The sequence below is a fragment of the Lotus japonicus genome, chromosome 3 (genome assembly GCF_012489685.1).
Source record: "Lotus japonicus ecotype B-129 chromosome 3, LjGifu_v1.2".
Classification (NCBI taxonomy): Eukaryota; Viridiplantae; Streptophyta; class Magnoliopsida; order Fabales; family Fabaceae; genus Lotus; species Lotus japonicus.
Genome location: NC_080043.1, coordinates 86,913,259 through 86,939,303, shown reverse-complemented (window position 1 = coordinate 86,939,303; position 26,045 = coordinate 86,913,259). Strand labels below are relative to the sequence as shown.

General features: G+C 36.1%; 5 protein-coding genes and 1 long non-coding RNA gene across 9 annotated transcripts; 1 reads left to right on the top strand and 5 right to left on the bottom strand.

Annotated features, from left to right (window-relative positions):
* Positions 1-907: 907 nt before the first annotated feature.
* LOC130744919 (lanC-like protein GCL2) lies at positions 908-3,205 on the bottom strand. The gene is made up of 6 exons (XM_057597079.1): positions 2,939-3,205; positions 2,643-2,830; positions 2,434-2,545; positions 2,102-2,218; positions 1,672-1,986; positions 908-1,259 (listed from the first exon to the last, which is right to left on the bottom strand). Exons 1-6 carry the CDS (start codon positions 3,203-3,205, stop codon positions 921-923), a joined length of 1,338 nt encoding a protein of 445 aa, XP_057453062.1. The 3' UTR covers positions 908-920.
* A 3,739-nt stretch (positions 3,206-6,944) lies between these two features.
* On the bottom strand, positions 6,945-9,277 carry LOC130744917 (lanC-like protein GCL2). The gene is made up of 6 exons (XM_057597078.1): positions 8,957-9,277; positions 8,664-8,851; positions 8,460-8,571; positions 8,127-8,243; positions 7,697-8,011; positions 6,945-7,283 (listed from the first exon to the last, which is right to left on the bottom strand). Exons 1-6 carry the CDS (start codon positions 9,275-9,277, stop codon positions 6,945-6,947), a joined length of 1,392 nt encoding a protein of 463 aa, XP_057453061.1.
* Positions 9,278-10,460: 1,183 nt separating this feature from the next.
* On the bottom strand, positions 10,461-13,208 carry LOC130742927 (lanC-like protein GCL2). The gene is made up of 6 exons (XM_057595030.1): positions 12,795-13,208; positions 12,493-12,671; positions 12,282-12,393; positions 11,859-11,975; positions 11,433-11,750; positions 10,461-11,011 (listed from the first exon to the last, which is right to left on the bottom strand). The coding sequence occupies exons 1-6, from the start codon at positions 12,984-12,986 to the stop codon at positions 10,673-10,675; spliced, it is 1,257 nt and encodes a 418-aa protein (XP_057451013.1). The 5' UTR covers positions 12,987-13,208; the 3' UTR covers positions 10,461-10,672.
* A 215-nt stretch (positions 13,209-13,423) lies between these two features.
* LOC130746918 (expansin-A20-like) lies at positions 13,424-15,275 on the bottom strand. Its single transcript, XM_057599703.1, has 3 exons — positions 14,951-15,275; positions 14,417-14,735; positions 13,424-14,011 (listed from the first exon to the last, which is right to left on the bottom strand). The coding sequence occupies exons 1-3, from the start codon at positions 15,081-15,083 to the stop codon at positions 13,699-13,701; spliced, it is 765 nt and encodes a 254-aa protein (XP_057455686.1). The 5' UTR covers positions 15,084-15,275; the 3' UTR covers positions 13,424-13,698.
* A 593-nt stretch (positions 15,276-15,868) lies between these two features.
* On the bottom strand, positions 15,869-20,381 carry LOC130746917 (uncharacterized). Its single transcript, XM_057599702.1, has 8 exons — positions 20,175-20,381; positions 19,973-20,101; positions 19,774-19,889; positions 19,073-19,154; positions 18,893-18,952; positions 18,704-18,811; positions 17,583-17,628; positions 15,869-16,310 (listed from the first exon to the last, which is right to left on the bottom strand). Exons 1-8 carry the CDS (start codon positions 20,232-20,234, stop codon positions 16,096-16,098), a joined length of 816 nt encoding a protein of 271 aa, XP_057455685.1. The 5' UTR covers positions 20,235-20,381; the 3' UTR covers positions 15,869-16,095.
* Positions 20,382-20,527: 146 nt separating this feature from the next.
* Positions 20,528-24,054, top strand: LOC130746916 (uncharacterized). Of its 4 annotated transcripts, none has more exons than XR_009022250.1 (10): positions 20,528-20,843; positions 20,919-21,014; positions 21,100-21,131; positions 21,309-21,338; positions 21,470-21,616; positions 21,741-21,788; positions 22,128-22,210; positions 22,828-22,896; positions 23,432-23,494; positions 23,716-24,054. It is a non-coding gene; the product is annotated as an uncharacterized LOC130746916 (long non-coding RNA). The 4 variants fall into 4 exon arrangements; XR_009022249.1 differs by having other exon boundaries at positions 20,529-20,843; positions 20,919-20,994; XR_009022248.1 differs by having other exon boundaries at positions 20,530-20,843; positions 21,544-21,616.
* Positions 24,055-26,045: the final 1,991 nt, after the last annotated feature.

The window sequence follows — 26,045 nt, the reverse complement described above, 5'->3', positions numbered from 1 at the left end:
GTGGTGTCCTCTATGGCGCTTGCGACGCCTGCACCACTAGATTCTGCAACAATCTAAGGACCTCTCATCCCCTTCTCGTGGTCGTGGAGCACACTGCAATTTGGTATGTTGTTCATCTAGTTTCGGACCATAGTTATCCTCGGGTTGCCATTGAAAGTAATAGTCAGGAAGCAATTAATCTGTTTGTTGCTAGTGTTTGTGGTTCTCACCCTCTTGTTGATATGGTTACTTGGTTAGCCAAATTACCCAGGCTGCCTCCACCATGGAGATATTAGCTTTGCTTATGTGCCCAGGGAGTTTAACTTGGTCTGATTTGCCTTGCTTCTGCTACTCTTCATCTCCCCGCTCGGGTGTCATGTTTTCTCCTCTCCGTTTGGAGAATGTCATCGGCTAATAGATGTGGATTTAGGAAAAAAAACTCGAACACTAGATAAACTTTGGTAATATTTGTTTCTCAAACCTTTTGAGAAACTCATTCCACAAAACCTTGTGAAAATGTCTGTCACGAGTAGAGCACATATACACGCACTGCAACTTTTTTTAAAACAAGCAACAAATGTTTAAATAGTTCTTGCATACTAGATATGAAGTATGTACTCAATCCATGTCTGTTTCAACTTTTGGCAAACTCATAACAGCGGATATACACGATTGTTGCTATTAGAACACAGAATTTCAGTCATATACAGTCCTGCAATATTTACCAAACATGCTGTAACTAAGCTAAGGCTCTTCCATTTTAAGAGGCCAAAAGCAAATAATTGTTTTTTGGCCATATACACAGTACTGCAAATATTTACAAAAAAATGCTGTAACTAAGCTAAGGCTCTTCCCTTTTTTACACTCAATTTACCTCGGTAATGTATGTAAGATATATTGTACAATGTACATAAGTTCTACTTTCCACATTATGTAGATTCTCAGAGTTCATAGGCTGGAAATTTAGACTGGGTAGGATCAACCATGTCCAACAAGAGATAAGCCAAGCCTCCTATACCTTCAAACAACGAATATGGTTGATCACCTCCATGCATTTCACCTCGAGGTATATCCTTAGGAGCTCTATCAAGTACAGAACAAGTAAAACGTCTAGCCATGTCTAAGTACTGCACGTCCCTGGTATGTTGGTAAAGTGACAAGAACACATAAGCATTCCCGCTAATACCATGGCAAATCCCAACTCGCTTATGCAAACCTCGTTCCCAAACCACCTCTGCTGCTTGCATAGCTGCATCCAAGAATTCTTTATCTCCAAAAACCTGAGGATTTTTGTAAGGGGAAGAAAAATAAGTTACAAGTGGTCTGCAAGAGAGGGAAAAAACAATTCAACACATGGCATGGAGAGTATTTATATAGGAAAATGATTCTAAAATGCTATGTATATGGCAATCTCAAAATTTGAAATGAATGGGATGGTCATTCCAATAGCACAAGAGCCATAAGCACTACGAAAATATCAAATATGCTTCTACAACAGTTATCTTACAAAAACAACATGAGAAATCAATCAGAAAAACACATTTAGTAACTAATCACCTGGACAATAGATGCAAGGAAGTGGTTCTATCAAGGATCATGGAAATAAGTGAAAGTTTTGTAACTCCCCTAATGATCTTAAGATTTTATCAGAGAAAACATGTTATCATGAGATTTTCTCGAACAAGTTTTCACCTTAGCTGCTTTGACAAGTGTGATGGCTATTCCAGGAGCTCCATGACACCAGCTCACAAACTCATCATTCCTATCTACTTCGCTTATAGGATAGTTTCCACTGGGAAGGCGGTTACGTATCATGTATTTAAGAGTTCCCTTAACATCCTCAAGCTCATCTGGCTTCAACTTCATATCCATAAGAACATGCATAATCCCAGCCAATCCATGTGAAGCACCCCAACACTTCTCTCCATACAACTCAAACATCAAAGGGCATATCTCCTTCGTACCCAATGCCCTTCCATTTTTTATAATTTCATCTACAAGCCGGGCCTGAAAAACAATTTCATAAACCCAACACCATTGCATTAACTAACACTTTTCCCAGTTCAATACTCAACATACTAGTAAAAAATAACAAGCAGATCAGTTCAAGACCAAAACTCACAGTATAACGGTAAGGAACTATATCCTGACCAATGTGTTTGTTTAAGAACAAACAAGCCCATAGTAAACCAGCCCTCCCGAGTTTCAAATCGTCAGGATAATCTTCTGGCACCACAATCTGCACCCCACAACCCAAAGGCCTAGCTTAGTTATTTCTTCGAATTTCAGTCAAGCAGTTACCACTTACACACCTACTATAATCATCAATTGATATATCAAATTTTCCTACTTTGATCCTCTCTAGTCCCAATCATACCATTTCAATTTGAACCCAAACCCCACAATAACAACCTGAAACAGAGATGCAATTCTTGTTTTGTAGCAAAGCAATACCTTATGAAACTGAGTCAAGTAGTACCCCGATAACTGGCTGTTACCACAGTAGTGTGCAGCAACAGCTCCAAGGGCGCAAACACCAGCACGCCCACAAAGAAAAGTGACATCCCTGAAACCCATTTTGAACCTTCATACCTCACACTCACAGCAACAGAAAAACACAAAACACAGAAATGGGTAGGTGAAATGAGAGAAAGAAAGTGAACCTAGTATAAAGAGAAGCAGCATCGCAAGTTTTCACAATCTGGGAGCAGAGAAAGAGATCGTGGACGTTGCCGGTGACCTGGGAAGACTTGAAGAGCAGAAATGCGGTGCCCATAAGACCGCAATAGAGAGTGTAGTCCTTAACCTCAACCTCAAGTTCCCCTGGCAACCCATACGTTTGCAGCACTATCTGAGATAAAACCGCCACAAACATGACGTGTTATGCAAGAAACAAAGAAATGGGAAGAAGAAGAAGAAGAAGAAGAAGAAGAAGAAGAAGAAGAAGAATGGTGGGTACGGTTAGTTTGAGCTCATGGACAACACGTTTGAAACACTCGGAGAGGAACTCGTGAGGCACTCTGGCGAGCTCTTCGACACTGTTCCGTGGGTTGAGTCTGGTCGGGGCTGTGGTTTGTTCGAGATAATGAGCGATGCGTTCGAAATTCTCCGAGAGCATCGGGTATAAGACTGCGTAGGCGGTGACGGCGGCTTCTTGATGTTGATGTGAGCTTGACGGCGGCGTCGTTTCGGGTTCGGGTTCGAGTTTCGGTTTCCGATCCGCCATGACTGGGAACCGGGTTAGATTCTAGAGGGCCCAGGTGGAAGAATGGAAAGAAAGAGAGAGTGTTGGACCTAATTGCAAGGCCAAAATTCAAGAATGGACCTAATTGCAAGTTTTTTTAAAGAATAAAGATTTGGTTACACACTATTCCACTCACATAATAGAGAATCAAATCTCGTGTTCTCAATCTCAATGTCATATATGTACCAAAAACATCTCAATGTTACATATGGATATCACAACTGAAAAATTATGTATTTATAGTGGTTTTTAACATTGTATATATTATTACTTTAAAAAAAAGTATGTATTATTTGGGGATTGAAGATTTTAATCCTGAAATAAAATAAAATGGAGTGAAATGAGAGATACCGCTTAATGCGTTGACCGTGGGACGATGAATTAGTCTCACGGCTGTCGGTTGTGGGAATACCTTGGTTAAAACCAACAAAAAAAAAGATATTATATTGTTACAAGGTTATTTTCTCTATACTGACGGTCACAAATTTCGTCAATGATGTCCTCAATTATAGATGATTGGAGGTCGATAATGGTTTTTTTTTTTAAATGATCGGCAGTACGTGGTAGGAAGCATAATGGTGGAAATAGTTAGCCGGTAAGGTTAGACAACATTTGTTGATGGTTTCCGTCGTTGACAAGACCAAACCACTTTCCAAAGGTTTTAGCCATCAATGAAGCGGGCAATCAAAGCAACTATAGCATTGTCCAGTTATCGACGGTCTAAGTTGTTATCAACATTTTACTGTTTGTCATAAATGTCCTATTATATATATTTTTGAACATTTTTACTATCATGTTTTTTTATAATTTTATTAATTTATTTAGGATTTCCCCCTTTTTCATTTCTCTTAGAAAAAAATCTACTTACCTTATTCATTTGCGATTTGAGATTTATGTAACAATTTAAATTTAAATATATAACTTTTCTCTTGTAACCAAAAAATCAAAATAAATAACATCAAGAGTCTTATTCCATCTTTCTTAATATCTTGTACCCCTTTCTGCTTGAGTGGAAAAAAATTGTTATCGTTCCTCAATACTTTTTGTTGCTACTTAAATTTTGGATGATATTTAAAATTCACATATGATTTGTCAGCTGATCCAATCCAGACATGTCATATCACCATTTAGTCTTAATTAAACCTGCACTTCATCAAGATCTCCAGATCTATGAACGAATTAGGGTTTAAAATATCAAATTAATCAATATTTAAGTTCGGGTGAAAGACAACCATGATCCGTTCCACGAACACTGATAGTTTGTATCGATCTGTCCCACGAATTAGGGTTCTCTTTTCTAAACGACTATGAATTCAGCTGTATCTCAAACTTGGGTACATTTTATACTCAATTTTTATATCAAGAAAATGTTGTAAGATTTCGAAAAAAATTTGAAACAAATGCCACCTAATTTTCAATAATCGATAATAATTTTCCGCTGTACCAAAAAAAATAATCGATAATAAAATATTATTTTATAATTCAGCTCGAGGGTTATGCTCTTCATCCACTTTTATAAATTAAGTTATAGTTTTAGATTTGGGTTGCCTAGGTAAGGAAAAATAATGTTATTTTTTCATTTCAAATTCATAATTATTCAAAATTTCATACAAAATAAAAAATGATAACCACTTTATTAATTTTAATGAAATATTTAATTCAATCATAATCTGAATTTATTCATATCATATTTTCATTTAAAAATATTAGAAACATGTTAATGAAATTTAAAATAATAATACCATAATATTTATGATAATAAATAATTTGAAATACAATATTTTGAAATGCAATATATATTTATATGAGAATGAATTGATGTTAAAGTTAAAAAAACCAAATAAATATGTACAGATCTGATATAGATGGAGGCACTAAATGATTGTTGTGGCAAACTCTAGCTATCAGACAAATTGCCTTTGGTTCATTTCAGAGGCTATGAACTTTCTAAATTCCAAGCACCCACCAAAGCCAGGAAAGGAAAGCATGTATGCCTAGGTTGATTTGAAATCATGGTCCTTTTGTATTCTTCAAGCATCAGCATGGAGGAACCTACATATGCTACTGTACTTGTGAATTTGTCAACCGGCATGACCATGAGAACAACAAGACTGGTGCATCACTTTTTTTGTGTGTAGACTCTTAAATATAGAAAGAGAAGAGAGAAAAGTAATAGATGTGATAATGTGATAGGAAGGAGATCGAGAGAAATGTATAGATGTATATAGATGTTGTTACTGTTTAGTGGTACACAAATCGGGACCTTAAGATCAATTGCCAAGCAGAGCTTGGGTGGCCATTACTTGCATATTGAAAGTATTCTACGACCAGAGCCAAGTGAGTGTCCAGTAGATAATAGTCCTGGAGCCTTCTTAGTTGTAAAAATAACTCATGTCATAACTACTACATACAAGATTTTAAATTGCGGGCAGTCACCTTGATGTCGAAACTGAGATGACATTGATTTAAACCCATGACTATATATAGAAAATAAACCATTATGAAATTTCTTTATGAAGTTTCAAGGTCCAAGTTGTGAACTTCGGTTCAGATCTTCAATATGCAGCCCCAAACTCAAATACACAAGGAAGTAGTACAATAAAAAACGCACACAAACAGAAAGTAGGGGATGATTTATCTTGTCTAATATTTTGTCATGTATTGGAAGTAAGCTTTAACTGGGGAAATTAGATCTTCTGATTCAGGTATAGTTCAAAACTGCGTACGCAGATTCAATAGTTTATATCAGGCTTTCCTTGTTGGCAAAAGGAGTAAGGATTTTAGTGCCATCAGGGGATATCTTGCAGCTGATGTGCACCTAAAAAGAGTAGCTGCTGTCATAACTAACATTGTTTCATAGTTCCAGGTCCCTTTGATATCCAGAAGCACCTTTTCTAATCACCTCTAAGGCTTCTATATTACCAAGTGGAAGACACTATTTTCCACAAGGCATCAGAACTTTGATGTTCGTTCTAATGCGTTAATCGTAATTTTTAACTCATTTCAGGAGCCTGGGAGGGCAGAAGCAGAATTTGGCAACTGCTGTGAGAAATCAGTCATAAGGAACAAAGGAAGTTTAATAACGATTTTAGAGCTATGATCTATTCACACTTTCACTTCATTTTGGCTCCACTTTCTACATATCTTTGTCTTCTTTTTCAATTATATCATCTATCACATCTTTTACTTTCTCTATTTTCTTCTTATCTCTCTATTCTCTCCGCTTCATTTCTGTGGGGTGTCAATGAAACTTTACTCTTTTTATATATCATCTCCAACACTAGATAAAGCTTGAAAATATTTGTGTTGTCAAACATTTTCAAAAACTCATTCCACACAATCATTTGTGAAAATGTCTGTCACGAGTAGAGCGCATAAACAAGCATGCACTGCAACTTTTTTAAAACAAGCAGAAAGTAAGTAAAGAGGAGGAAATTAACACAAATGTTTAAGCATAATTCTTGCATACTAGAACTTATATAAAGTATGTACTCAATCCATGTCTGGTTCAGCTTTTGGCAAACTCACAACAGCGTATATACACGATTGTTGCTTCTAGGACCCAGGATTTTGGCCATATACACAGTCCTGCAGTATTTACCAAAAATGCCCTAACTAAGCTAAGGCTCTTCCATTTTTTTACACTCAATTTACCTTGGTGATGTATGTAAGATATACTGTACAGTGTACCTAAGTTCTACTTTCCACATTATGTAGATTCTCAGAGTTCATAGGCTGGAAATTTAGACTGGGTAGGATCAACCATGTCCAACAAGAGATAAGCCAAGCCTCCTATACCATCAAACAACGAATATGGTTGATCACCTCCATGCATTTCACCTCGAGGTATCTCCTTATGAGCTCTATCAAGTAAAGAGCAAGTAAAACATCTAGCCATGGCTAAGTACTCCACGTCCCCGGTATGTTGGTAAAGTGACAAGAAAACATAAGCATTCCCGCTAATACCATGGCAAATCCCAACTCGCTTATGCAAACCTTGTTCCCAAACTACCTTTGCTGCTTGCATAGCTGCATCCAAGAATTCTTTATCTCCAAAAACCTGAGGATTTTTGTTAGGGGAAAAAAATAAGTTACAAGTGATCTGCAATAGAGGGAAAAAACAATTCAACACATGGCATGGAGAGTATTTACATAGGAAAATGATTCTAAAATGCTATGTATATGGCAATCTCAAAATTGGAAATGACTGGGATGGTCATTCCTATAGCACAAGGGCCATAGGCACTACGAAAATATCAAATTTGCTTCTACAACACTGGTATCTTACAAAAACAACATGAGAAATCAATCAGAAAAACACATTTAGTAACTAATCACCTGGACAATAGATGCAAGGAAGTGGTTCTATCAAGGATCATGGAAATAAGTGAAAGTTTTGTAACTCCCCTAATGATCTTAAGATTTTATCATAGAAAACATGTTATCATGAGATTTTCTCGAACAAGTTTTCACCTTAGCTGCTTTGACAAGTGTGATGACTATTCCAGGAGCTCCATGACACCAGTTCAATAACACATCATTCCTATCTACTTCGCTTATAGGATAGTTTCCACTGGGAAGGCGGTTACGTATCATGTATTTAAGAGTTCCCTTAACATCCTCAAGCTCATCTGGCTTCAACTTCATATCCATAAGAACATGCATAATCCCAGCCAATCCATGCGAAGCACCCCAATACTTCTCTCCGAGTGATTCAAACATCAAAGGGCAAACCCCCTTCCTACCCAATGCCCTTCCATTTTTTATAATTTCATCTACAAACCGGGCCTGAAAAACAATTTCATAAACCCAACACCATTGCATTAACCGACACTTTTCCCGATTCAATTCACAACATACTAGTAAAAAATAACACGCAGATCAGTTGAAGACCAAAACTCACAGTATATTGGTAAGGAATTGTATCCTGACCAATGTGTTTGTTTAAGAACAAACAAGCCCATAGAAAACCAGCCCTCCCAATTTTCAAATCGTCAGCATAATCATTTGGCACCTCAATCTGCACCCCACAACCCAAAGGCCTAGCATAGTTAATTTTGCAAGATATGATCTAGTAATACTCAGCTGTAGATTACCACTTATACACGTACTATAATCATCAAATTGATATATCAAATTTTCCTACTCTGATCCTCTCAAGTCCCAATCATATTCATACCCAAACCCCACACTAACAACCTGAAAAAGAGATGCAACTCTTGTTTAGTAGCAATACCTTTTGGAACTGAAGCATGTAGTACTCCATTAATCGTTCGTTACCACTGTGTAATGCAGCAACAGCCCCAAGGGCGCAAACACCAGCACGCCCAGAAAGAAAAGTGACATCCCTGAAACCCATTCATCAATCTTTATACCTCACAGCAACAGAAAAACACAAAACACGGTAATGGGGTAGTGAAATGAGAGAAAGAAAGTGAACCTAGAACGAAGAGAAGCATTATCGCAAGCTTTCACAATCTGGGAGCAGTGAACGAGATCGGCGGCGTTGCCTGTGACCTGGTAAGACTTGAAGAGCAGAAATGCGGTGCCCAGAAGCCCGGAATAGAGAGTGTAGTCCTTAACCTCAACCTCAAGTTCCCCTGACAACCCAAACGTTTGCGCCACTATCTGAGATAAAACCGCCACAAACATAGCGTGTTATGCAAGAAACAAAGAAATGAGAAGAAGAAGAAGAAGAAGAAGAAGAAGAAGAAGAAGAAGAATGGTGGGTACGGTTAGTTTGAGCTCATGGGCGGCGCGTTTGAAATACTCGGAGAGGGGCGCGTCATGCACTAAGTAGAGCGCAAAGACACCGTCTGTGATGGGCTGTTTTGCAAATTCCGGTGGGTTGAGTCGGATCGGGGCTACGGTATATTCGAGGTCAAGAGCGATGCGTTTGAAACACTCCCAGAGGGGCGCGTTAAAGACTGCGTAGAGCTCCGGGAGCTCCGAGTATCGGGCACCGGTTGTGACGGCGGCTTCTTGATGTTGATGTGAGCTTGACGGCGGCGTCGCTTCGGGTTCGGGTTCAAGATTCGGTTCCCGATCCGCCATGTCTGGAAGGCCCAGGTTGAAGAATGAAAAAAAGAAAGAGTGTTGGACCTAATTGCAAGGCCAAAATTCAAGAATGGACCTAATTGCAAGTTTTTTTAAAGAATAAAGTTTGGTTACACACTATTCCACTCACATAATAGAGAATCAAATCTCGTGTCCTCAATGTCATATATGGTATTTCACAACTAAAAATTATGTATATGGTATTTATAACTTTAATTATATGGTTTTTATTATTTATATTTATATATTATTACTTTAAAAAAATATTCTATGTATTATTTGGTAATTGAATTTTTTTTTTTTGAAAAAAGGGAGTGAAATGAGAGGTATTATATGGTTACAAGATTACTTGCTCAATACTTATGACTTTTTACGACGACCACAAATGTCATCATTGATGTCCTCAATTACAGATGATTGGAGGTCTGTAATGTTTTTTTTTTCAAAAATAAAAAATCATTAATTACCAACAACATGGTTGTCAACACGTGGAAGCGTAAATGGCGGAAACAGTTGGCGGGTAAGGTTAGACACCACTTGTCGGTGGTTTTTCGTCGTTGATAAGACCACTTACCATTTTCAAAAGTTTTGGCCATCAATGAAGTAGGCTATTGAAGCAACTATAGCACTGTCCATTGATCGACGATCCGAGTCGTTATCAACAACTTTATCGTCAGTCATAACTGTCACTAATCTATGTAAAGAGAGTATGCTTGTCACTTTCACAACACCACATTGCTTATTTCTTCTATTTATTTTTTATGTTTGATTATTATAAATTTATTCTTTATTTTCTTTTTAATCTTTGTATATTTACTCAACTAATGGGAGGATTTGTAGAAAATAAAGAAGTAAATTACAAATTATAAAGATATACTTATGAAGAAATCATGACAAATTAACCCTAAAGGGTATGAAACCCCCTCCACTTTTAGATGAGAACCACATGAATTTCTTATATAAACAATGTACATAACCTTAAGTAGTACAATATTATTTTTTAACTTAGATAATACAATATTAGAAATAGAGGTAGTGTTAAATTGCACCATCATTTATATGATCTATGATCCCAAATCAACTATTTTTTTGCTAATGCGTAATTTGAAAATTTCAAAAAAACATAATTTGATCTATGCATGATAGCTCCCAAGAAATGCCAGACTTTTACCTAATAACGTTTGTCACAAACGCATAAACAAGCATGTACTGATGTTGAAGCATAAAGTAAAGAGGAGGAAATGACAGATGTTGAAGCATAGTTCTCAGTTCTCACATAGTAGAAAGTACATATACTAACTAAATTAAGGCTCTCTACTTTTTACACTCCATTTACCTTGGTCATGTAAGATCATCTGTACATAAGGCTTACTTTCCAAATTATGTAGATTCTCAGAGTTCATAGGCTGGAAATTTTGCCTGGGAAGGATCAACCATATCCAAAAAGAAATAAGCCATGCCACCTACTCCTTCAAACAATGAATATGGTCGATCACCTCCATGCATTTCACCTCGAGATATCAGCTTATGAGCTCTATCAAGTAAAAAGCAAGCAAAAGCTTTCGCCCTGTATAAATACATCACATTCCCGGTAAGTTGGTAAAGTGATAGGAAGACATATGCATTCCCACTAATACCATGGCAAATCCCAACTCGCTTAAGCAAACCTCGACTCCAAACCACCTCCCCTGCTTCGATAGCTGCATCCAAGAATTCTTTATCTCCAAAAACCTGAAGATTTTTTGAAGAACAAAGTTACAAGAGGTCTGAGATAGAGGGAAAAAAAAACAATTCACCACATGGCGTGCAGAGTCATTGGAAATTGATTCTTAAATGCTATATGTATATGACAAATCTCAATATTAGAAATAAATAGGATGAACATGCAACCAGGCACCAGCTCAAGTCAAGTGGCATAGGCACTACAAAAATATTCTTCTACAACATTGTTGTCTCAAAAGCAGCATGAGAAATCAATCAAGCAAAAGGCATTTAGTGTTCAATCCACCTAGACAATAAATGCAATAAAGTAGTTCTTTTAAAGAGCATGGTACATAGACAAATAGAAATTTGCCAATTCCCCCAAATGGTCATAAAGATTTTCTCTGAGAAATAACATGTTATCAAAAGAATTTCTTGAACAAGTTTTCACCTTAGCTGCTTTAACAAGTGTAAGGGCCATGCCAGGAGCTCCATGACACCAATGCACAAGAACATCCCTCTTCTTATCTTCTTCACTAGCAGGATAGTTTCCACTAGGAAGGCGGTTATGTATCATGTATTTAAGAGTTCCCCTGACATCCTCCAGCTCATCTGGCTTCAACTCCATATCCATAAGGACATGCATAATACCAGCCAATCCATGCGCGGCACCCCAATACTTCTCTCCGTACCATTCAAACATCAAAGGGCATTTCCCCTTCGTACCCAATGCCCTTCCATTTTTAATAATTTCACCTACAATTGTGGCCTGAAAATAATTTTATAAACAAAACTCCATTGTATTTACTGACACTTTTCCAGGTTCAACACACAACAAAGTGAAAAATTACAAGCAGGGTTGAAGACCAAAACTCACAGTATAATCGGAAGGAACAATCCCCTGACCAAGGTGCTTGTTTAAGAACAAACATGCCCATAGAAAACCAACCCTCCCATATAACAAGTCATCAGGGAGATCTTTTGGCAGCTTAATCTACATCCCACAAAAAGGCTTAGTTGCTGGTTTAAGCAATTAGTTAATTGACATGATTTGTTAGTATGTATACTACTGCACCATTGTTGAGATAGTTAAACGAGTTATAGACCATTGCCACTTATTCACCTCCTGCCATCATCAACTATATTTCTTCTCATTCTGACCTAAGCTAATGAATAACACAAGTAAACTGTTTTTCCTACTCTGCTGTTTTCTCCTATGTCCCAATCATTCCATTCAACCAGGACCGCCACAATAATAACAACCTAAAGAAGAAATGCAAATATACTTCAATAGCAATACCTTTTGGAACTGAGCCAAGTAGTACTTCAAGGACTCATCATCACCACCATGTTTTGCAGCAACAGCTCCAAGGGCGCAAACACCAGCACGCCCACAAATAAAAGTGACGTCCCTGCAACCCATTCATCCAAAGTTTGAACCTCTACACTCAACACCAACCCCAAAATACAAAACACAGTAAAGGGGTAGTAAACTGAGAGAGAAAGAGAACCTGGAACGAAGAGAAGCATTATCGCAAGCTTTCACAATCTGGGAGCAGAGAGCGAGCTCGTTGGTGTTGCCGGTGACCTGGTAAGACTTGAAGAGGAGAAAACCGGTACCCAGAAGGCCGCAATAGAGAGTGAAGTCCCGAGCATGTTGCCCTGAGAAACCCCACGTTTCCACCACTATCTGAGACAAAACCACAAACACTTGGCGTGTTATGTAAGAAACTAAGAAATGAGAAGAAGAAGAAGAAGAAGAAGAAGAAGAAGAAGAAGAAGAAGAAGAAAATGATAATGGGGTGGAGGGTACGGTTTCTTTGAGGTCCAAGGCGGCGCGTTTGAGACGCTCGGAAAGCGGCGCGTGAGGCATGGCAAGGAGCTTCAGCAGTGAGCTTCCTTCTCCGGCACCGACTGTGACAGCTTCTTGCTGTTCCTGTGGAGTTGACGGCTTTGCTTCGGCGACGAATTCGGGCATTGGGTTTGGGAAGAACCGATCAGCCATGGCTTGAGGTTTGAGGAGGTGGAAGAATGAAGAGAGAAGAATGTGTAGTGTAAGCAGAATGGAATGAAGTGCAAAATTTGAGTTTCAAATGAGACATGGCGTTGCAATATTCTGACACCTGGTAGTGAAGTGAGAGTGCGTGGCATTGAAAAGTTGTTTTCGGTCCCAAGGTATCTCGTAAACGGTAGCCATAACTCTAATCCTCCAAGACTCCGAGAGCACATTTAGTAAGTAGACGTCAACATTTCACAGACCAGGAATCGAACCGTGGACTAGATACTTAAGGAGATCAAGTTGTGCTACACCTTATTGGTCATGTCAGTAAAAAGTTAATATTTCATGTTCATGATTTTGTTACGAGAGATCAAGCATCATATCTTCATTTTAGATTTTGACCTGTTGCCTTCAACATAAATTCATATTGAGTTCAACAGAAATTGAACGATAAAGGCACCTCATTGAGTGCTTTTTTTATTTATGGAGTTGTAAGGATAGGTATTATAACAATACATTACCCTTTGGTCAACTTTATAATATAAAATGTTCATTCATCATCACTTGTTTTATAGACTTGAACTAATAGTTGATCATGAATCATGAGCAAATATACAATTAAGCTTGAGCTCTTTACAATGATTTCATGAATCCAAGTTTACAGCTCAAAAATTCAAGTCTCCCAAAATTCACCAACCTATTCATAATTCTGAAACTACTACTCAAGCTGAAATTGTTTCCCTTCAAATGTCTGTCCAAACTGCCATTTTATAGGGGCTACATTATAAGATGTGAGTGTTTTTCCACTGCTGATGGTTACCTCAAATGACAGGGGCTGCCTTTGAAGGTTCACATTGCAATGCCAGTTTTGTCCCCAATTCCTTGCCATGGGGATCCATCCTGTTCTTGATCCCTTCACTTTCACTCCAACCACTTCACCTTCCAGCCCCACGTTGGTAATCAGGACTTGATAGAAGTGAGAACTTCCACTCATTGTGAATTTCAAACCACCACTTCTTTCACACTTCACTCTGCAAAAACAAAATTTGTTACTGATATTCACAATTTAAACTCAAGATCTTTGTTATTTCAAGATAAGTGGACTTGTGCATTATCTATATACTTCTATATCATATCAGACTCTATCATAGATGCATTTATATTAGGCTTCAAGATTATATCAAAGTCTATCATAGATGCATTTATTAGGCCAGCTGCAAATGCACAGCTCTGCCTAAGCTAGCTTTCGGGATAGAGTTAGGTCTAGCCCGGATTCAAGCAATGGTTACCAATCAAAAAGTATGGAACTGGAAAACAACACATCCCAAAACATTTTATCTTCACAAAAAGTAACCTAAACACACTTAATGAAAAATGAAATGGGTGACCAAATGGAAGCATGACATTTTCTATATTATTGAAACAATTTTTTGTACCTTCTATACTGAACTGGTATTATATCTGCTTTTCCCTTGGCAATTTCAGCAAATGCAGCCTGTGACAACTCAAAATGTTCTCTTGGGAAGTTACACCAGCCACCATAATCAATTGAAAGCCCATAATTTGGAGCACAGAAATCTGTAGCAGTAACAACCACAGAAGGGCTCCCCATCACACACCACAAGATGTGGTCAACACATCTGATCTCATAGCAAGCCCCACAAGCACTTCCCCTGTTGAACAAAATGGTGCTTAACCCAGCACTGTTTTTTCCATAGCTTGCCTTGTGTAGGTCTCCATAACCACAAGCTCCTTCTGCAACACTTGCACAACAGCATTGTCAACACAAACCATTGTTTTCATGGCAGAACAAGCAAAGTGTATGTTTGGAAATTCTTCTACAATTGATTCTAGAATTAGTTTTGGAAGAAGCTTCTGTTAGCAGAGTTTAAATTTCAGAATTGATTATGAGAAAAAAGAAACCAATCAAACATGCTACGATATAAGAACCAAAGAAGCAAGAGAAGTACCAGTAATGAGTGATCCCTCTGTGTCATTGGCGTATGTGGCTGTGGCTTTCCTCCATTCTTGGTCCTTCAAAGCTACAATATGCCATGAATGTAACAAAATCAAGTACAGAAGTGTAGAGTGAAGAGCACCCATCAGTGATAATTGCGTTTAGAAACTGATTATTACTTTGAATTGAAGTACTTTTAAGTGCATTGTCTTTTTGGTCAAATGTGTGGGGCTAAGAGAAGACTAAATTAGAAAAAAAAAAAAAAAAGGGGTCCTTTCTCTGACTGCAATTGAAGATGGTCTCTTTGCTAAAGATGGAGATATAAGCATTGACAAGTTATACTACTACCAATGGAAGGGTTAGTATAAATTGAAAAAATATTTATAAGAAAATGTTGGAAAACAAAGTGAATTGAAAAATTATAACAATAAAAAGTTGTGTCCCACTTTTGTTTTAGACACCTAAACATACAAAAAGAAAAAGAGAGAAAAGTAATTAATGTGTGATATGGAGTCATGAACAACATAAGAATATAAGTCTGAAATGGACATAAATTGTTGTTTTTTTCTTTTGTACAAATTATTATTATAAAAATATGTTTGTTTGCACCGAACATAGGTTTAATTTCCAAATTGTGGGGACATATGCCGAGATGTAAGGTAATTTGTTGCTTGCTCCGAGGAGCGTCTCTTCTTTTTGTTTTTCTTTGGTCTCTTCTTTTTAGACGCAGAACGTAGACTTTGAACTCTGAAGAGGTTGAAATTGGATGCATTCGAGGGAGAAAAGGGTTTGAGGCTTTGTGATTGTGGCAGACACCCAAAGCAAGCAAACAACACTTTGGATGCCATGGGAGACTTTATTAATCATTTTGTTTCACACAACATCAGATTCTGCATGTCCTTATATGATGTAATAATACTTATAAAAAAAATTAAACACACGCACAACATCCAGTTTTATATTTAGTTAATCAGTTTTGTGTACAAACATGCCATAGATAAATCAGCATTTAGATATTCTAGATTATACATACTCATGTATAATAAATTATGAATATGTCAAAATTTACACCTGTAATTTTTTTCATTGATGAACTCTTCACTTTTTCCTATCACATTTATTCTGCTACAAAACCTAACTGCAGTTCCTAGTTTTATCTCAATGCCCTTCTGTGAGCAACCGCTTCTCTTCCTCCTCTAACCTTGCAAGCCATTTGAATCCAAGATCACATCCTGCTTTCGCCGCTATCTGAAATTTTTCTCTTGCCATCTCTACTGGATCAATTTTAACACTTTCTTTATTCTTCCCACGTTTATGAGCAGCCTGGCCTCTCTTCAAACTGAATTTTACCAATGATTCTGGAATATCCACACCTGAGGCACAATATTTTCTTTTTATTAATATCAGACACTAAACAAGATGATGAAAAGCTATATGCAAGCCACCAAATCCAGCCAGAAGTGATAACAAGTATTGAAACAAGTCATCTAAGCTTGTTTGTTTTAAGGCCGATTTGTATTAGCATGTTTGCTTCTCTGTTAATAATACCCAAACTCAATCCAAACACACTAACAAAAGGAAGTACTCTTCCCTTGATTCAAAACGCAGCAACATCTATTAAAATGCAAACAGGTAGGTGCTCCCTCGATTCCAATATACGAGTAGTCTCAGCTCAGAGGTTGTTTAAATTTATATTCTCACCTTAGATAACCAAGAAGGAATGATTTACTTTTAACAATTTTAACCTAGTCTCTTAGTATCATAACTGTACAGAATGAGTAAGTGAATGATAAAGCACAGCTGGAATAAAATTCTAAATTTAGTCAAATGAAATCAATGTCACTAAAATTAGAGATTTTAATGATTTTCTAAATCCTTGCAGAAAACTTTGAAGGAGGTATTAGGTTCTAGTTTCTAAGGCGAGTCGGTAATTGCTTGACACAAGCAGATACATTCTCAGAATGCAGATTTGGAGACTAATTTCTTGAGACGTAAAAATTAACAAAGCAGATTTTGCCCCTTCCAACGATGTCTTTTCCATTCAGATGTCCAACGATCAAACCCATGTAATGCTAATGGGACTTGGCTATCTACAAGCTGTGTTGAGCTTTGTTGGTTGTGTAACAAACAAGCTATGAACAAGTATATCTCAGCTTCTACTTATCAAAAAGATTGAAGCAGTACGCTAGACCAATTCTAAGAACTATGTCAATGTGCTATTGTTTTTCTTTCCATTTCTGGTTGTTGCTTGCTTAATCTAATTTGATCCTGCAATTGTTCATGCCTCTCCACTTCTCCAACCTATTTGATATTACTTTCCTCTATAGTCTATACCAACAGCATAACTTATATTCATCTTTTCCATGTTCTGGGGGCTTTGTAGCAGACTCAAGAGTAATGCACCTTTCCCATACATCAATTTGACTCATTTTAGAAAAGTTAGGCAAATCATCTCTTACTTGAGTAGGAATATCAATTGTAAAGGGTAACTCTAGTTCTTACACACACATGCACCCACAGCGTATCAATAGTATCCAATGTACTAATTAAGGTTTTGTATCTAATTCATCTTTGAAAGCAAGTCAGATGCTATGATGTACCAAATATTTAGTTAATAAATGGAGAACACAAAAAAACAACCTAACCTTTAAGAAGAAGAGATCCATAAGCAATAGCTGCCCCAGCATGCCCCTACGTACATATGAAGCGCGAAATTAACAAATACAAAATCTTTAAGCAAGTATTTCAAATTTTATCTTGTTCCCACCTCAAAGGAGATAATGCTAACAATAAATCTATTAGGTTAAATTCTTGCAGATTAAGAGGGAAATAAACTTTCTGAGGACCATATATTACAGTGTAAGCATTCTTTATAATGATTACAAATTTTAGAAGTGTAAGATTAAAGTAATAAAATTGGCTAAACGAACATGTTAGATAATTTTGTAGATCATCTAAAGTAACTAAATACATCATCTTTAGCTAGGTAAAACCTAATCATGAGAAACATATACTTATATACATCATTAAATTAACCAAAATGCTCCCACCATCATTCATTCATAATGATTTAGCTAAAATCTCTGTATGTCGGTCATCAATATTACCTCCTCACTGATCACTTGCTACAATTTTAAACGGTGTATAAAAATGCCAAACTCCTAGGCGATTATATCTTTCAAGGTCACCATGCATAATAAAGTAATAAACCTCCACAGAAATTTTCAGACTGTAGGCTATTGCCATTGAGTCCACCATCTTAGAAGACAAGTCGCAACAAATGCCAACGCATTCCATCAAACAACATGACACTTCATTTAAATCACACATTAACTTTCAGTAAAAACCAGTGTAATGTTTTAGAAGTAACATTTGGATAAAAATGCAAACAAACAAACAAAATTTTAACAACTGCAGATCAAGGCATGAGTTATCAATGAAACTTGCAAATCATGGCTCATGAAGCACAGTCTTATGCTTTCCTTTATGAAAATACTCCAGTCCAAGCCAATACCTTGTAAAGGTAGGTAAGATATGCACTTTCGGAGCAAGGGCAAACTAGATTTCATGACAGCGTAAGCAAACAGTATCCACTATATGTTGAACTCAATGTCATACTGGCCACACAACAAAATAGAACAAAAGGACAACTTATCCACCAATTTTAGAAAAAAATGTTGAAAGTTCACAACCATGAGTCAGCACTTGAAAAAAAACCAGTGGCTTAAATTTGATTAATTGTTATATTAATTATATCTCCGATTACCTTCTCTGATGCCCTATGGAAACACCACAATGCTGAAGAAATGTCTTTTTTGACACAGTCACCTGTCAAATATACAGCCCCCAAAAGGTAAAGAGCACCTGGATGCAACTACAACATAAAATACCCCAGTAAGGTTTTGTCAGAAATTCTGAAATCATGGCAAGATATAAATTCCACAGGGTAAAATACCTGGTCCACAGCTTTCTCCAAATAATAAAAAGCTTGTTGATCTGATTGGACATCGTCATTCTGTCTCCAAAAGTATTTTCAGAAAATCTCATTAAAGAAATTAAAAAACACAGGATCTTCATACTTAAATGATGTCATCACTCATCACAGTATACACTATACAGCATAGCATAGCCTCACCTCAACTCTTAAATGACAACCCAGTGCATATTGTGCATCAGGATCACCCATTTCTGCTGCTTCCACCAATAATGCCGCCCCTCTGTTTCCATGATAAAAAGGAAACTCGGGTCATGAATTAGCAGTAGATAACTAACTAGATACTAGATAGGTTTAATAGTATCTTTATATGACTTGAAAAACAACCAAGCTAAGAAGAACTCAATATCAATATAGCACCACTGGTAAGGTTCATCCTTCACGCGGTCAACAGGGACTGTTAATAAAATGACACTAAAAAAAATTAAACAATAAAACCAGAAAACTATATCAAAGTTGCTAATGAAAAAGGGAAAAGAAAAACAACAGACAATGTCTTAGAAAGCTACTTCATCAAATTTCCTCAAACTGAGATTTACAATGTATCAAAGCATTCAGGCCCCGTTTGGGAGAGCTTATTTGAGCTTACCTGATAGCATAAGCGCTTGTGCAAGTGTTTGGGAGAGCTTATGCAAACAGCTTATGACCTACCATAAGCTGTTTTGAGCTTATTTTCATAAGCTACTAAGGATAGCTTATGAAAAAGAGCTTATGCTTATACATAGTTTATTTTCAATTTATTTTAATAAATTTTTTAAAATAGCTTATGACAATAAGCACTTTTAATTAAGCTGTTTTCCAAACGGGGCCTCAATTCCATGTAAAGTTGAATGTTGACTTACACAGCTTTATTTGCTCCTGGAACATGGTATTTCATATGCAATCTAGACAACCAATACCTAGCATGGGTATTGGTGTTGTCAGCCTCCAAAGCAAGCTCAAAATTCTCCTTGGCTGTCTAAAATTGAAACTCAAATAAGAAAATCTGAAATAGAGAAGCAAAAAGCAATAGGGTTGAGAAGGAAGGCATTGATTGATTACCCTAAGTTGAGGAATGAGGCGTTTATCATTGAGCTCGCAATAATCGATGACTCTATCAACCTCCTTCAAAGCATTCCATCCTTTTGCAATATACTCCAAGGCCTTCTTGTTCCTGCTATGCAATTCCCTCTGCAAAATTCACAAACCCCTGAGATAAGTAAAAATGAGAGTAGTTTCGTGAAAGCATGATTTACATGCATACCTGTTGATTGAATCGGAAGAGAGAAATGGAGGAGGGTTTCGGAATGAACTTGGCCAACATTGCCGGAGATGGTGTGTTGCCGGAGATGCTGGCCGGACAGGGATGGCGTTCGCGGTTTTGACTCAGGCGCACAGCCGCATAGGGTTTTAACACCGGTTCTCAATCCCACTACTTGGACCGACCGGTCCGGTTTCTCAATTGTGTTGTTAAAATAAACAATCCATATATAGTATAGTATATACATGAAAAGATCTCAGAACCTAAATATATGACGTGGCATTATATGATTGGTTGATATCTTGCTGAATCCTACGTGTCATTCATAGCTCTTCCTCCTTCCCCTCATTCAAACTACGTTTGTTTCTCTCATTCATTGCTAAAACGCGTTTTTTTTCCGGAATGAATATTCACTTCTCTCATCTCTTTTCCCTTCTTCGCCGTTTTAATCCTCTCTCCATCTCTTCCATTTTTCCCTCACCGATGCCGTTCCTGCATTCCGCGATCGACCTTCTCTCAGTCTCTGGCTGCGCCGCCACCTAACTCACATCGCCGCTCCGATCATGGCCACTCCAAACCGGCCAGTCTAGCTTCTCCTTCTCAAGGGTGAAATTGCGTTTCTGCCTTCTTAATGTCTGAAGCTTCTCAGCCGTAGCACTATTCGACACTCAGGTATCTTCATCTTGATTTAGGGCTTCTTTGTTTTAGGGTTCAAATTTCTGATTCATGATACTGTTCGACACTCAGGTATTTGCTCGCGAAATCTGCAACGGAGCAAGGTCCCCACACTCAGGTATCTTCAACTACGACGGCGCCACCGCAGGTATTCAGGGCTTAATTGATGTATGGTTTACAGTTACCCAAATTTTAGATTTTAATGCCTGGATTTTGATTTTGATTTTGATTTTGAGGAATTTGGGTACTGCAGGCGCTTTCTCTGGTTTATGAAGTCCATCAGAGGTACCTTTCAATCTCATCCCCACCTCCTTTAAATCTGCTTAAATTTACGGAACTTCATCTTGATTTAGGGCTTATTTTGTTACGGTCTCAAATATCTGATTTTCGTATATTTCGCTGGTAATTTTGTGAAAATTTTCTTACTGACGTTTTATTGTCTCAATCGCAAATTTGATTTAGGGTCCCAAATTCTCCAGATCCTCCATAAAGGTAAGAGCTTTGTTGTTTATAGCAAATCCTGATTCTCTTTGTGAGAAAATTCCTCACAATCTCAGTCTTTGTTTTTTCATCTGTGTTTTGTTATTTGATTGACGATTTGTTCTTTTTCCTTGGCTTTGCAGTTCATGGCTTCCTGCTCTTTCCTCTTCTATGAATTTACTCATGGTTCTAATTGAGAGTTGATATTGATTTACAGGTACGAGTTGAAGTATGCTCCCAATTTGGTTTATGTTTTACCAAAATGCTGACAGAACATGCAGGAGCAATGGGTTAGTATATCTATATCTTCTTTCTATTATAACTTTTTTTCTTCTCTTTTTTTCTATAAGTATAACAATCTTGCATAATTAATTCCATTCACTTTTACATGAAACCTTTCTGCATCTGTTTTAGAGGATGAAGTTCATTCTCAAACTGATTTGCTAGCTGCCAAAGACCAAGGTGAGTATTGTGTGATTCTTTTCTTTGTAAGAAGTAAACATTTAATATATCTTTGTATCTTTTTCTTTGAGGATACTGAAGATCAGACCAATGGGATGCTCATGGAAGTGTTAAACTTCTTTTCTTTGGAAGTTTTACTTCTTTGTGTATGTACCATGTCCAGATTTTTCTTTTTCTAATGGTGCCCTGTCTGTCAAATCCTCCCTGCTGCAAATTTAAAATCGGTTGCAGCAGTCCCAGTTCTTAAGATTTTGATGTTCATCTATTTTGGGAGGAATATTTTAAAACTTAATTTAGTTTTTATAGTAAAACTGATGAAATCATCTAACATTTGTGCAGTCAAGCATGGTATTTATCATCTAGAGTCTAGAGGATTGGATGTTTGTCATATCTCGGCATTCAACTCATTACAAGGAGGATTGGTAAGCTTTTTTTCTATTAAACTACTAATTGATTTATATTTTCTCCTTCACTTTTCATAAGTTTATTTGGTTTCTTGATCATTGTTTGATTATTTTATTCTGTGACCTAGATTAAAGGTCTTCATTATCTTTTGTTGTTATAACATGATGCTTATGTGTTCTGGTGATCTGGTGATGTGTGTTAAAAATGATACTGAGATATGTTTTTTTAACATTAGACAGTAACATGGATCCTGAGGTAGCCCCTAGGAGGCATTTAATGTGTCAGGTTTTAACCAAACTCTTTAACTTGAAAGTAGCAAGGAGCTTTTGGGTCATGACAGGCCTTTTGATAGACACTTCAACATGGTTCAGGATCAAAATTTTAAAAATAGTTGAATCAATAAGTAAGCTATGCAATTTTTTATTCACAATTACAACCACATTGATGTTTGTTGTGCAAAATTATCAAATAGAGAACCTCTTCTGATCAATGATATGACTATTTTGTGTCTGCCCGTTGTTTGAGAGCTTTATTTCTAAGCATATGTTTAGAAATTTGTTTTGGTATATTTTTGTGGGGGAAAGTGATTGTTGAATGTTTAATCATTGATTCTCTCTTTGGTTTGGGCTTGCAGTTGTAGGGACTGAGACTAGATTGTGTCACCCGGAACTGCTGTGGCAGTTGAAACAGCTTCCATCTTCAGGTACTATTTTCATTTTTGTTCTCTGGTTTTCTTAATTGCCGCCACCATGGCATGCAGAGCTACTGAAAACCCTAACTTTGGGCCGCCAAACCAATCTGACCTTTTGATAATTATAATTGAAATTTGAAAAAAATAAAATAGGAAACAACTTATTTGAACATTAGAGTTTTTTTAGAATAGGAAATTATTCCCCTTTAATTTCTCCCCCCATTAAAGCTTCAAATTAGTGAAAATTATTCTCTAAAAGATATTTATATTCAAAATGAAACTCTCACCCTTTTATTACTCACTTATTAATTAGTGTTTTTAAATTCAAAGTTGTTCTTGCCCTTTAATTACTCCCCTATCAAGCCTCAAATTAGTGAATTTATTATTCAAAAACCACCAATATAGTAACAACCTCATATCCGTTAACCTCTATTCAAATTTAATTTTTAAATAAAAAGATAATTACTGTTTTCGGGTGTTTGAGTATTTGGACTTACATCTGAAGAAGTACATGGAGAAGGTTATCTGATAACTTTTATTTGAGCAGGGGTTTCTAACATTTCAAAACTCTAAGCATTATGATGTTGAATGTTGCATGCGCTCACTCTGGGTAAGAATTGATTATAAATCTGATTTATTGGGTTCTACAATGTTATTTTTCTTTTGATTCACAAATTCATCTTCCACATATTGTTGTAGTCTAGGCCATGTTATAAGAGAGAACCATGTAGGATTGAATTTTTGAATCATGTTTTGAGCAGATTTTTATTAAGCCATGGATTGAACATGTGACTACTTATAACTGTAATGATGGCCATTGTGATGCAACAGGATCATACAAATGGGGATCACCATGTTTCGAGATCTGACTTAAGATCAAATAGTGAAGGAGATCCACTTTGGAAAGACGAAAAATGTTGTGTTGACACTTGATAAGTAGTGGAAAAGATGTGGAGGAAAAAGAGATAGGAATAAAAGAGAGAAACTATGTTGTGTTGACACTTGATAATTAGTGGAAAAGATGTGAAGGAAGGAGAGATAGAAAGAAAAGAGAAATTATGAAATGCAAATGTATCATTGTTGTTAGATGCAGCGGAGGCTGCAGCAAAATTACTTCACGATCTTACAAAGATAATGAAATCAGTGAGAATGAATGTGTTGAAGAACTTACAAAATGGATAAACTCAAATTCCAGTCGAACTGCAAACTCAATTAGTAGTTTTTGCGGAAACATATCATGGTTTCCTTGCTCAATAAATTTTAAATCTTTCACTCTTTTTTATAAAGGAAATTACTGTTGTTTTCTCTGTTCTTCTCTGACCCAATGAAATTAAATGCACCTATAATTATCTAATCAATTTTAAATCTTTCACTAATTTTTATTGAGTTTAATTTCTATCCACCGACCGTCAACCAATCAGATTTCAAGGATGTGAGAAAATCTCTCATTTTATTTAATTTCATTAATTGACGTGGCACATTCTTAAAATCTGATTGGTTGACGGTGTAAAAATTAAAGCTTTCTTTATTTTCTTAATTAGTATCTTTCTCTCTTCACCACTCACCCAATAAAACTAAATGTATATGTAATTATTAAAAATTCTTTCACTATTTTTAATGAAGGAAATTAATTGTTCTCAAATAATAACTGTAGTGGTAAGAGTTGTGGGACATGAGTTGGTGGAGGAAAAGTCCAGGGATCAATGGTTGTGCACTGTCTGTGTAAAACATTTTTACACAGACGGCGTCCAATAACTGAATGACACGTATTCAAATGCATTTATGATCATTTTAATTTTAATTAAATTAAATTCTTATTTTCTGATTTGGCAATATATCATTGGTTGTCTGTGTAAAAAATATTTACACTGACGGTGCATTTTCATTAAATTTTTGTAATATTTATGCTTTATAAATCAATATTTATTTGATTTAACTAAAAGCATCATTATTTTTTAATTTAATTTTTTTTGTAGACTTGATTTTTTTTAAAAGAGTATTTTAGATTTAAGTTTAAAGTTAATATGTTTGTTTAAAAAAATAACTTTTTAAATTCAGATTTTAATATGTTGTAATATGGTTCTAATATATACTCTTAATCTAAGGGTTTATGACCTTATATATATCATTTACTTTTTAACAATTATATGTATCCTCATTAATTTAATTAATAAAAACCGAATCTTCATTTCCTTTTTTAGAATAAACCGTATATTCAAAAAAATCTAAGTTGAATATCTACTCCTTATTAGTTTCAAAAAAAAAAATCTACTCCTTAAGGGATTATGACTTTATCTATTTCCTTTTAAAAATTAACTATATCCTCATTAATTCTATTTTTTTAACATATTAGAATTGGATTTGCATATATTTTAGTCCACGTATTGTTTTTTTTTTTTTGAAAAAAATGATTAAGTTGAATAATACACGAATCCAATTAAGGGAGTGATATTCTTCCTTAATAATAGAAGATATGCTTTAAATAAATAAAATATTGTTTAATTTTTAAGGGGTTTATAAGAGAACCAAACAATGCACTACTCCAAATAAAATAACAAAATGAAAAGTCATAAAAAGAAATACTTTTGTATTTCCTCCTCACTCTATGGTAGTCATCACTCAAGCCTTGAAACTTCACAATTGTGCAAAAGGAACAAAACGGTTAAAGCATTTATAACCATTAAAACCAATGACAAGTATATGTTTATGATAAACTAACGTTAAATAATAGTTTTTTTTTGAAATCTAATAATAGTTAATACTATAAATAATGTTAATTTAACTAACCAATGACAAGAATGGACATGGTGCCATCTGACTCAGGTTACCCATTTAAGTTTGAAAGATGTCAATTTTCGATCTGTCTGTGCTGTGTAATGACTATAAATAAAAGTTAAGGTCAGTCATTGTCCCATGTTAGCCCATACCTTTCTCGCCCAGTATTCACACATGGCCAATTTTATGTAGGTTTCTCAAGAGTAAGCTCAAGAAATTATCAGTTACCACTGTTGATATTAACATCATCACAAATGTCATGGGTTCGCTTACGAACGTTAAAACCGACAACTCATATGACCGAAATGGGATGCTCACGAAAATCAAAGAAATTGAGATTGAATCTGATGGGTGTATGTTTTATTATTTTACAAGATAAAAAAAAT

Bases quoted from the DNA above. Each gene is read 5' to 3' on its own strand.
- LOC130742927 (XM_057595030.1), bottom strand. From the start codon at position 12,986: ATGGCTGATCGGTTCTTCCCAAACCCAATGCCCGAATTCGTCGCCGAA. The intron at 12,394-12,492 runs GTTCTCTTTCTC...AATGGGTTGCAG, and splicing joins AATGCTTCTCTTCGTTCCAG to GGACGTCACTTTTATTTGTG. The intron at 11,751-11,858 runs GTGAGTTTTGGT...AATTATTTTCAG, and splicing joins TTGTTCCTTCCGATTATACT to GCCACAATTGTAGGTGAAAT.
- LOC130744919 (XM_057597079.1), bottom strand. From the start codon at position 3,205: ATGGCGGATCGGAAACCGAAACTCGAACCCGAACCCGAAACGACGCCG. The intron at 2,546-2,642 runs GTTCACTTTCTT...AATGGGTTTCAG, and splicing joins GCTGCTTCTCTTTATACTAG to GGATGTCACTTTTCTTTGTG. The intron at 2,219-2,433 runs GTATTGCTTTGC...TGTGGGGTGCAG, and splicing joins ACTTGACTCAGTTTCATAAG to ATTGTGGTGCCAGAAGATTA.
- LOC130746918 (XM_057599703.1), bottom strand. From the start codon at position 15,083: ATGGGTGCTCTTCACTCTACACTTCTGTACTTGATTTTGTTACATTCA. The intron at 14,736-14,950 runs GTACTTCTCTTG...CAAGTGTTGCAG, and splicing joins AGAGGGATCACTCATTACTG to AAGGAGCTTGTGGTTATGGA. The intron at 14,012-14,416 runs GTACAAAAAATT...TTGTTTTTGCAG, and splicing joins ATACCAGTTCAGTATAGAAG to AGTGAAGTGTGAAAGAAGTG.
- LOC130746917 (XM_057599702.1), bottom strand. From the start codon at position 20,234: ATGTTGGCCAAGTTCATTCCGAAACCCTCCTCCATTTCTCTCTTCCGA. The intron at 19,890-19,972 runs GTAATCAATCAA...TTTCAATTTTAG, and splicing joins GCCTCATTCCTCAACTTAGG to ACAGCCAAGGAGAATTTTGA. The intron at 16,311-17,582 runs GTTAGGTTGTTT...ATTGTGCCTCAG, and splicing joins TGGATCTCTTCTTCTTAAAG to GTGTGGATATTCCAGAATCA.
- LOC130744917 (XM_057597078.1), bottom strand. From the start codon at position 9,277: ATGGCGGATCGGGAACCGAATCTTGAACCCGAACCCGAAGCGACGCCG. The intron at 8,852-8,956 runs GTACCCACCATT...GTTTTATCTCAG, and splicing joins CCCATGAGCTCAAACTAACC to ATAGTGGCGCAAACGTTTGG. The intron at 7,284-7,696 runs GTGAAAACTTGT...AAAAATCCTCAG, and splicing joins CACTTGTCAAAGCAGCTAAG to GTTTTTGGAGATAAAGAATT.